This window comes from Coregonus lavaretus, assembly GCF_964263955.1.
Source record: "Coregonus lavaretus genome assembly, chromosome: 33".
NCBI classification, from domain to species: Eukaryota; Metazoa; Chordata; class Actinopteri; order Salmoniformes; family Salmonidae; genus Coregonus; species Coregonus lavaretus.
The window spans coordinates 6,078,083-6,088,684 of NC_140020.1; the positions used below are offsets into that span (position 1 = coordinate 6,078,083).

A 10,602-nucleotide genomic window follows, 5' to 3' on the forward strand; every position below is an offset into this window, starting at 1 on the left:
TACCCGATTTGAGAAGTTTGACGTGTCGTGTGTGTCTCTTGGGACAGGGCACCCCTCGAGGGGGTAATGTCTTGCGTCTCGTGGGAAGTCAATGTTACAGAGACAAAAAAATATTCCTGCAGTGACTGATGCACATCGGAAGAATTGTGTGGTGAATGAAGAAAAAGTGAAGAGTCTATCTGTTCTTTTGTTTTTTGATATGGAGTCTCTCCCTACTCAGGTGCAGTTGGGGTATATAAACTACAGAGTCCGATAATTTATCCAAAGACCAATGCAGTGTGATCACTGTAAAGCTTTTGGACACGTTTCAAGTGTTTGCAGAAGGGAGAAGCAGAGATGTCCAAGTTGTGGAAAAGATCATATCATGTGTTTTAAAAGTGATGAAAATGTGACATGTTGCAATTATGGTGGGAACCATGAAGTCACATCTTTGGAATGCCCAACAAGGGTAAAAGAGAAGGAGGTGGCCAAAGTCAGGGCTTTCCAGAGCATTTCATATGCAGCGGCTGTTAAAATGGTTGCGGGTTCGAATGGTACTCCTGAAGAGTCCATGGTGGTGGATAGGCCTTCACTGCAGGGGTTTGCTTTCACCAGCAGGACCCAGATATTTTAAAGGTTAAGAAAGTGGACTTTGTGGCCTTTATAGCTATGGTGATTAATGGCACTGCCAAGGAGGAGAGGTGAGTCCAGGAAGATAGATATCATTGTGGATGCGGCAGAGCAGTTCCTGGGACTGAAAGGAGTTGCATGGAGTATTGTCACAAGCCGTACCACCCTCTCAGGTCCTAGAGCAAAGATTGGAGTTTTGAAACTGCAGAAAAAGTGCAGTAACTGCAGTCGACTGTGGTATTTTGTACGCAGTAATTGCAGAATAACTGCAGTATACTGCATTTGAACTGCAGGTATACTGCACTCTAACTGCAGTTACACTGGAAAATTACTGCAGTAAAAAAAACTGTGTTATTTTGGATGCAGTATTTGCAGCATACTGCAGTTATACTGCACTCTAACTGCAGTTATATTGTAGTGTACTGCAGTTATACTGCACTCTGACAGCAATCTTTTTCATAAGGGCTAGAAGGGAAATATGGGGGTTTGAAGGAAGGAAGAAGTGAGAGTTTTGTTTTTGTTTTTGTCAATGTACTATTTTTGGGGGGTGGATTAAGTTAGTTTTCTCTATCACGTATGGACTTTCTTTTTACATCGTTTTTTTTTTACCGCGTCCAATTGGTGGCGTCAATACACCTTTTTGGTTTGTAGTCCGCCATAAAAACTACAGAAGAAGAAGAAGATTTTCCCCGTTGATTTTTCCAATAGGGCTGGCTAAACGAACCGGAGGTAACTCATTTCCGGGTTTTAGGGATACAAGCTGGCGAACTCTATATCACATTAATTAACTGACTGCTAATGTATAAGACATGCACATTAGTCAGCAAAGTACAACAAATCTAAGAGAAAAAAATACACCAATGATGAGGGGGAAAAATCCTAGGAAATCATAAGAATATGGACACATAATCAACTAATAATGTGGTCAACTCTGCCACCTTCTGTTTTTACAAGAAAGGAAAATAGGTGACCATTTGATTATATTTAAATAGCTAATCTATTGAACAGTTATGTACAATAAATATGGTGTTTATTTAGTAATATAATGTAGGATCAATAAATATGTTAACCGTACATGCTACGTTCTCCCTTGCGTCAACACGCACCAAGCATGTTAACTCATTTCCGGTAAGAATTGCTGAAGCAGAGAACAGACAGATTTCTAGATTTCCATCCAAACATTTTATACATGAAATGGAACAAGACAGCTGTCAAACTCTTGAACGCGCCAATGTTGAGTTTAAAAAACGTAATTTCAAACAGGCAGAAGAACTATATACAAAGTTCCTCGCATCATGTTGGCAAACAAGGTAACACATTGTCATTGACATCATGTGTGAATTCCATGCAGATTTAGCTATTTGGAAATACATTAGCTAGCTAGCTAAATGTTAACATCCTCTTTTACCGTGCATTTCTTTCAGAAAATGTGATGCCAGTGACCTTGCTACTGCTCTCAACAACCGTGGGCAGATAAAGTACTTCAGGGTGGATTTTCGTGAAGCAATGGAGGACTACACTTCTGCAATTGAGGCCAACTGCCAGTTCGAAGTACCATTCTACAACAGAGGACTAATACGTTATAGATTAGGTAATGAAATGTCGTGGAATGAAGTGGCTACAACAGACGAGATTGTAAATTCCAATGGTGAAAAAATGTCTTGCAGTGCCAATTTTAGTCACTAGATGTGGTTGTTAGTTCATCCATTTGAACAAACTTGTGCTGGCAAGGCAGTCTTGCTAGTTTTCCTTATGTGAAATGTTTCAAGTAGGCTGGGGTATAATCATTACGCCGATTGTTGCAAAACGTTTCGTCTGTTGCAAAACGTTTTGTGGAAAACTTAACTCCAAACAGAACGCAAACGAGAGTTTCTATTGGACAAATGCAGGTGCTCCATCCTCATTTTTGTTCAGTTTGGTTCTTAAACGGTAAACTGTTTAAGTAATGAATACACCCCTGGTGAATTGAATGGATACATGTTTTACCTTTTGTTGCAGGTTTTTTCCAAGACGCAGAGATGGACTTCAAGAGGGCCCTAGAACTCAACCCTAACTTTGAAGATGCCAAAGTGAGCTTACAGCAAACATTGTTGGACCAAGAGCACAAGATCAATAGGGGATATTGAGAATGTATTAGGTCTACCCTTATCTTCAGTCATCAATCCAATCTCAACAAAGTAGTTGCCAGTATGTCTGCAATGTGTATAAGCACAAAAATGTGTCCATGTATGATACTGATGTTTTAAGAATGTTTTTCTTGATATGTAAATTCACACCATACCCATACTTAGCTAAGAATTTAACTCCAGTGTTTGACAACAATGAACTCCGGTGCACTCATACTAATGAAGATGATAATGATGTAATGTGTACAACACATGTTTTTTTAATGCAAATAAATTATTCTGTGATATAATTTGATGCAAACCATAATGGGTTTCTGTGTGGTAGTTTGATGCTAGTCTTAAAAATACAATCCTGAACACCATAAACTTAAGAATATAAGTATTAATCCATACTGCTTCTGGCTCCCACATGCTAGGTCAACAGTGTGTACAGTATTCAATAACAAGCTCCAATTCTGTTATTTAAACCGTTAATTGGTAACCTAGGGTCAATGCGTTTTTAGTGTGCAATATACAACATGCAGAAATGTGATTTTTCTGAATGAATGAGTATCAGTGTTGTACTCGAGTCCACGACTCGGACTTGACTTGGACTCGAGTCACAATTTTCGTGACTCGACTCATACTCTACCATCCTTACAATGTGCAACAATTAAACAGAATGTACATTTAAAAAATGGTTGGACCCAGTGCTTGACTTGAATTTAAATAGGTTCCGGTACTCATTTTGGGAGCAGGTAATGTTTATGTTTAGGTGCAGGCACTCTACAATACTTTGGAGCTAATATTCTATAAGAGGAACAGGAGCTCAAGCAGTAGAACATTTGAGGTGCTGGTATTCAGCTCCAGTGAGCTCATGCCCAAGTCAAGCACTGGTTGGACCGCAGCTTTTAGCACTACCAAGGGACTCTTGACTCAAGTATAAAGGACTCGGACTTGAGGTTTAGTGACTTGACTACATCATCTTAGGCTGCGTTTACACAGGCAGCCCAATTCGGATATTTTGCCCAATTATTGGCAAAAGAGCTGATCTGATTGGTCAAAAGACATATTACTGGACAAAGATCAGAATTAGGCTGCCTGTGTAAACTATTAACGCTATTATTGAAATAGGCCAGTAAAACCGATTTTGTCTAGAAGGAATACAGCTTTTGTCAAAATTGACTTTTCGTAGTAGCTTTAGGAGAACTTACGCAGCAGGTTAGGATAATTAATGTAGCAGTTTAGGATAAATAGGTTCAGGTTAGGAAAAGGGTTTGCTAAAATGCAAAAACAAATCAACTTTTGAAGTCAATTTGACAAAAGTTGTATCCCATCTAGACATGACCCAGCAGCACCCCCTTTGCCCTACTTTTCAATGTTTCGCTGATCATCTCCCTGATAACATTTGAGATAGAAATACAACATATAGAGCTAATATGCTTATTTTCTCTACATGAAAGAGAAGCATATCTGTTCTATCTAATGCATTTCTATCTGACTGTTCTGTCCTCTGATTACAGCTAACGAGCTGTGAGTGTGGGTCGTTGATTGCTAATGACTATCACCTGTGGCCAGTGTGATTGGCTACCAGATAAAACACCTGGGGAGGGCAACTAGAGACATCAAGTGCAGTGGTGTTGGTTCTGTCTGTCCTTCGTTTGGGTGTATGACAGTGGTTTTTTGGCCACATACAAGCCAACGTGCCCTTTTGATTTGCTATGATGTGTGTTTTTGGATGTCTGTAAGTATCTTCTGTTATTTTTAGTTTCTACATTTGAGAAATGTGTGACTTAATTGTTGTATTCTCATTTTAGTGTGACATGGCTTTTGCTGGCTGCTGCTGTCTCTGGTCAGTTCCAGAAGCCAAGTTCCAAGCCTAGTTCACGTTCAAGTAAGGGCTCCCTAATTGTAGAAGTTGTGAACTTTAGTGTACCTGACTAACACTGCTCAATAGGACTTACTGGTATCTTCTCTCCAGATAATGGTTTGAGGTCTGCGTGTCTTGGGAATGTCATGAGGCTAACATTGGACAAAGCTCTGGCTGTGGGTAGCCAGCTAGAAATTGATGCCATTGGTGAGTAGTTTAAGTGCTTAAGAGTCTTGACAATTTGGGCGTAAACATTTATTTCAAAGTCTAATCCTCAACTGTTCTTTCAGATGGCACTGACATTAAACCTCTTTCGCACACCTTGGCTGCCCAGTGTGGATACAGCATGGAGTCTGACCCTTGGGGCAACACTAAAGTCTTTGCTTCCTTGTTGGGATGTTATGTCGACAACCAGGTACATTTTCCTGACAGTGACACGGTGGTTAATAAATGACAACTAGCTGGTCCTCTGTCAACCTTGGTGTTTCTATATGAATTATTCATTTAACTTGTGAACAGTTCATTTAGGGCAAACAATGCCAAATGTTACTTTTTTACATGGAAAATTGGCATTCCCTGTAGTCCCTCTGCTTTGGGCCTAATGAACATGACCAGAACTAAGTGACTTGTTCCATAGGCGGATATGGTGTTTAACCTTGGCCTGCGACTCCGAATGTACAGAGATGGCTTGTCAGAGCAAGTTGAGCATGATGTGACCGAGACCTGTAGTTACTCCCCCTGGGCCTCCAGGGAAATTCTCTGTGACAGGAACTACATGGAGGTGAGGCCATTCTGATCATCCCTAGATTTGGATTTACTGCTGTCTTTGGGGGGTGTAGAAGTTATTGCTCAAGGTTTGGTGATTTGCTCTGTCCTTCAGGTGTCAACCCTCATGGTCACTCCAGAGATCCCTGTCAAAACTGTCATGGGCCAGCAGCTTCACGGTTCCTGGGAGGAAGCCATCCCTGACGTATGTCACCTTAAGATGCTAATTTGTTTTATACACGTGGACTGGCTATACATTTCTTGTCTGCAGTTGCTACCTCCTTTCCACCACAGGCTGTCGATGCTCCAAACGGCATCTGGAAGCTGATGTTCCACACCCCTGACCCGAAGGTCATGTTGCTGAAGGATGCTCAGCGGGCTGGCTACGGCGCAATGATAACCCCAACAAGACTGGTGATCCGAAGCCCCTACAACATGGCAGAGACTTATTCTGAAGAGGTGAGCATCACTGGTCTAAGTGTTTTTCTGGTGTATCACTTCCCTGGTAACATGGCAGAACATGCCTGTAATATAGAAGGGCATGTGACTAATACATTGTCTTTTCTCACCAGGTTGCCGGAGTTCCCATGGAGGTTTTCAGTGTGTCCACTTACTACAAGATTGGTGAATTGACCATTGTGGATTCAGTTGCTGCCTGTCCTACTGGTACGTATGCTGTCTAAAGGGTAGGCTCTGGCTGCGTTGACACAGGCAGCTGATTTCTGCTTGTTTGCTAATTGGTGTCTTGCCAATTGGTCAGGTGGTGTGGTCTTCACTGATGAGGTGATCACCTGGCATGTGCCTCGCCGCATCACCCCGCTGATTTCTAGCGCTGTCAAGATCCTGGAGACCCACATGGGCATCTACGGCCAGAGGCTGGACAAAACCAAGATGTCTGCCAGACACTACAAGCTATCTGTCACGGAGTCTCACATCATCATTGAGATTCCAGTGGGGTCACCCGATGGCTACTACAAGGTCAGGCTACTTGCAAAAAGCAGTACTCGCTGCAACAGATAATGAGTTATTGGACTAGTCCTGTGTTTCAGTGTATTTTATCCATTTGACTAATGAACACAACCTGTATCTTGAAAGATGCTTGATTTATACAACTTCTATTCCTGATTGCAGAGCCATGCCCCAGATTATACATACCACATAACCTACACTGTTGAACCAATGCTTGAGTTGCTGTGGAGGGCAGAAAACACTCATGCTGACACCAGATACAAAGTCCTCTTCCCCATCACCACCCCTCTGATGCCCAGGCCTCCACATGTTATTGACAGTAAGTCTGCTTCACTAGTACTGAAGGCAGGTCTGTTCAGGAGGGTGTACAGTTCACAAATGTTTAGTGCAGAGCTGTAGCCAGCCCAGTCCCCAAGGATGAAACATAACTTGCTGGTATAAAATTACACTGGCATGTCAGGTGTAATTAAACTTAATATTTGCATTTCTCTAACACCTGTGAAGTTCCAGCTTCACCTTTTAACCCATGTTATGGCCTTTTCCTAACCTTTTTCCAGGCACACTTCCTGAGCAGAGAGTGTTTGACATCCTCCTGGGGACCTTCATCCATGATGTGGAGCTGATGAACATCACCTTTACCACCAGGGTGCTGACTGTTGCAGAGTGCAATGCCAGAGGCTTTGACGTCCAGGAGCACCGCTTCGCTAACAGCTCCAAGACCTTCTCACTAAGAGTGCCTTTCTCGGATGAAGTTGTTGTGAAACAAGTATGATTCTATGGTCAAATGTACTGCTGCAATGCCTGACTCTGTAAAAGAACACTGCAAATGTTGTGTACAGGCTCTCATTAAAGAACTTGGTGTTCTGAACACTGCCGCCATTAAGCTTTTGCTACATGACTAACATGTAATTCTTTCTCCACCAACATATGCAGAACCCTGATCCCCTGACAACTATTTACTTCCTCCCTCTGGTCTTCGGTCTGCTCATCCTGCCTGAACACACCCCCTTCCCCCACCCTGCTGAGCTGGAGGCCTCCCGGGAAGATGTTGGTAAGGCCACCTAGGTTAAATCTAACACACTTCAGTAGCTTGACTCCAGGGCCCAGTTAATTTATCTGATTTTTAAATGCATTGGAATAATCTGTCAACAATTTGTTTTCTATGCATTTAGTCTTATCCAATAGGCAAACTGGACCCTGGGTGAGCACCCATCCAGTGCTTCAGAGCAATTGTTCCTTAGCTGCACTTTCTGTCTTAGTTCTTCCCACAATCACCGGCAGCTGCGACCAGGAGAACTTCTACATCTCCATTAAATACGGGAGCCAACGGGATAACTTCAAGACCATGATGCTTCATGCTGGGTCATGGCGGGAGCTGGACACTGAGCTGTCGACGCTGTACGGTCTCACTGCCAATGGCACCCACTTCAGTATTGTAGTGCCATTCACTGCTGCAGCATTTGAGGTATGAGTTCTGATCTATGATTACTTATAATGCCGCTTGACTCTCACAAGCAGTGAATTGCAACATGACTTTATTGAACTGCCTAAACCAGGGGTTGGCAACATGGTGACTTTACTTTCCCCACAAAGTTTAGGAGATTATTTCAACAAATGGCTGTCAATTTAACTAAAGTATGGCAAATGCAGGCTTGGTTTATTTGCAGCATTCAAATGCATGTTCTGACCATCAGCTCAAAGTAATCTGTCTAAATCTAGTTGCCTAACCCTGACCTAAAAGTAACTGTTGCGTTCCAGTTGGTTCATTCCAAATCTGTCAGAGCCAGAGTGGACTTGCTGCTGTTGGAGACTCCTAACATGTGGCAACTCAATGACCTTTCACTCGCCTGCTACTTCCCCTTGACCACAACTGGTTTGTTTTCAGTTTAATATAGAATTGTACTTTAATGCTACTTTGACATAGTTAACACAATTTAGTTAAAATATTACAACTGTCTCATTAGGTCAAGGGACGCTGACTGTTCTACATTTGCTTTGAACACATTTCAGAGTGCTACTCAAACGGCACGGCAACTGCGCTGGCAGTGATGGTAGAATCTGTTAGGAACTTGAACCCTGAATACCTGACCTTGCGGGACCAGTCATGTAAACCTGCCTTCAGCAATGACCGCTCTGCGTTCTTCTCCTTCAACCTCAACTCCTGTGGCACCACAAGAACAGTAAGACTGCTTCTGGGCCTGTGTTAATAAAGCAACAGGAATGCTTATGTTTTTACTTTTAAATCCTGATGAATGGCTAGGGTTTTGATCCTAGGTGTTAAGATTATACTTCTATTGTGAATGACATCACTCATACTGTCCTGGGAAGTTTGCAAATATTGTTGCCTTATCTTTCTAGTTCTTCGACAACGTCATGGTGTACGAGAATGAAATTACCCTGCCATACAGCACAGGCAAACAAAGTAGGAATGGCCAGGTCGCTCCAGAGTATCGGTAAGAATACATGCCACTACATTGTGACCTCTTTTCCGTCCCTTGCATATCCCTCACTGGTTGGATTTAATCATTCAGGCACACTGTCTCCTGCTACTATCTGCTGAACTACACTGAGACCATGGTATTCCGTGCTAGTCCAAGGAACACTGACCCTATGGCAGATCCTGGGGTGGGACATCTGGTGGTCCAAATCAGACTATCCCAGGGTAAGATTGTTTAAGTGATGCTGTACCAATATCAGCCTTGTTCTAGTCAGACTGCTCAGGTTGCTGGTTCAAATCTTACTCTGACCCTAAACTTGACCTAATCATGTTTAACTGTAAATATAATCATTGTTTACATAATGGCAGTTGCCAATCATGTTCAGGGGATGGGGGTACTCTGCTCATGGGCTCTGTCTTTCAGATGTATCTTATGACCTATTCTACCAAACTGAGGACTACCCGGTGGTAAAGCACTTGAGAGAGCCTCTGTATTTTGAGGTGGAGCTGACGCAGTCCACTGACCCTCAAATAGAGCTGGTGTTGGAGAACTGCTGGGCCACGCTACATGAGGACCGCACTTCTCTTCCTAGCTGGGACCTCATCGTGGACAGGTAGTAGCCATGTCTTCTGATACAAATGGAGGTCTCTTTCTGGATTTGTTTTAGGCAGAATAACCAAGGGACCTCACCAGAGACTCATTCATTAGTAAACAAATCTACTACTTGGACTTGCCTAAAACCCTTTTCTATTGCAGAACAGTATGTATGCATGACTGAATACAGCCCAGGATTCTGCATGCATGATTTTGATCTAATCTCTTGCCCACTCCTACCCTCAGCTGTGAGAATCTTGATGACCTTTACCTCACTGTCTTCCATCCGGTCATTGCGGACACAAGGGTTCAGGTCCCAGCTCACGTCAAACGCTTCTCCATCAAGATGTTCACTTTCACCAAGGATGAGGCAGTTCTGAAAGAACAGGTGCTCTAGACTGCACTTCCTATGGAAGGCCTAATCTCTTAGATGCTAGCTTGAGTTGTATTTAAAATACTTAAAGGTTCTCTTCTCGCCATAGATCTTTGTTCATTGTGATGCAGTCCTTTGTGACACCACCAAACCTGATGCCATCTGCTCAGGCCAGTGCGTAAACCCCCTGAGGTATGCAAACTCTCTCAGACCAACTGGCTCAAAAAGAGGTATGTCGCAAAGGCTCCCTTGCCCTGAGATTCTAGGGCTCTGTAGTATCACGACTGTCCTGTCCTCCAGACCCTTTACGTTGGTGTCTGCTCTTGTTCTAGGTCTTAGCGCTACAGATGCCAGCCAGTCTAAGAAGCAGATCTCATCTGGACCCGTTCTTCTGTCTGACCCATCCAACTTGTCCTGGAAAATATAATAAAAAAAGATTTTCATATTTCTGTTTTGGTTGTGATTCCTTTGAGTTAGTAGTGGTTTAGTCTCCACACATATTGGACTAAGGTTTTAAATTCATTTTGCAGAAGTCTTTCCATTAACTGCTCATGTGCTTGACTAACTAGCTATTCATGAAGACAATTCTACAGTGTGGTGCCAGAAATTGGCACCAGTATCTTTTAGAGTAGAAAATTAAGTTGCAGCTTGGGCTCTACACATTACTGGATTATCAACACTGCAGACTACTTTAGTGGAATTAGGGTTCCAATGTTAAGACATATCTATGGCATGGACACATTGGCACCCAGGAACAATATTTTGTTAAACAGCCTGACAATTACTGCTCAAATGCATGTCAATGAGCTTGTTGTACCCTCTACTACCAACTTGGTCTGCTTCAAACTGCTCCAATTTAATGTTTGAGTAGTGCCTTCT

General features: G+C 42.7%; 2 protein-coding genes across 2 annotated transcripts; both read left to right on the top strand.

The window, feature by feature from the left end:
- Positions 1 to 1,739: 1,739 nt before the first annotated feature.
- ttc32 (tetratricopeptide repeat domain 32) lies at positions 1,740 to 2,832 on the top strand. The gene is made up of 3 exons (XM_084151176.1): positions 1,740 to 1,919; positions 2,034 to 2,200; positions 2,608 to 2,832. The coding sequence occupies exons 1-3, from the start codon at positions 1,804 to 1,806 to the stop codon at positions 2,733 to 2,735; spliced, it is 411 nt and encodes a 136-aa protein (XP_084007302.1). The 5' UTR covers positions 1,740 to 1,803; the 3' UTR covers positions 2,736 to 2,832.
- A 2,395-nt stretch (positions 2,833 to 5,227) lies between these two features.
- zpax1 (zona pellucida protein AX 1) lies at positions 5,228 to 10,150 on the top strand (the record flags this gene model as incomplete). The annotated part of the gene is made up of 17 exons (XM_084150735.1): positions 5,228 to 5,365; positions 5,465 to 5,554; positions 5,644 to 5,808; positions 5,922 to 6,015; positions 6,110 to 6,327; positions 6,481 to 6,637; positions 6,876 to 7,084; positions 7,252 to 7,369; positions 7,578 to 7,783; positions 8,077 to 8,191; positions 8,329 to 8,498; positions 8,677 to 8,771; positions 8,850 to 8,980; positions 9,180 to 9,369; positions 9,597 to 9,738; positions 9,833 to 9,953; positions 10,056 to 10,150. The coding sequence occupies 17 exons, from the start codon at positions 5,228 to 5,230 to the stop codon at positions 10,148 to 10,150; spliced, it is 2,454 nt and encodes an 817-aa protein (XP_084006861.1).
- Between the last annotated feature and the right edge of the window lie 452 nt (positions 10,151 to 10,602).

What these genes read in the sequence shown, in the direction of transcription:
- ttc32 (XM_084151176.1), top strand. Translation starts at nt 1,804, where the DNA reads ATGGAACAAGACAGCTGTCAAACTCTTGAACGCGCCAATGTTGAGTTT. An exon ending in GCATCATGTTGGCAAACAAG is followed by an intron (nt 1,920 to 2,033) that starts GTAACACATTGT and finishes CATTTCTTTCAG; the next exon opens with AAAATGTGATGCCAGTGACC. An exon ending in ACTAATACGTTATAGATTAG is followed by an intron (nt 2,201 to 2,607) that starts GTAATGAAATGT and finishes CTTTTGTTGCAG; the next exon opens with GTTTTTTCCAAGACGCAGAG.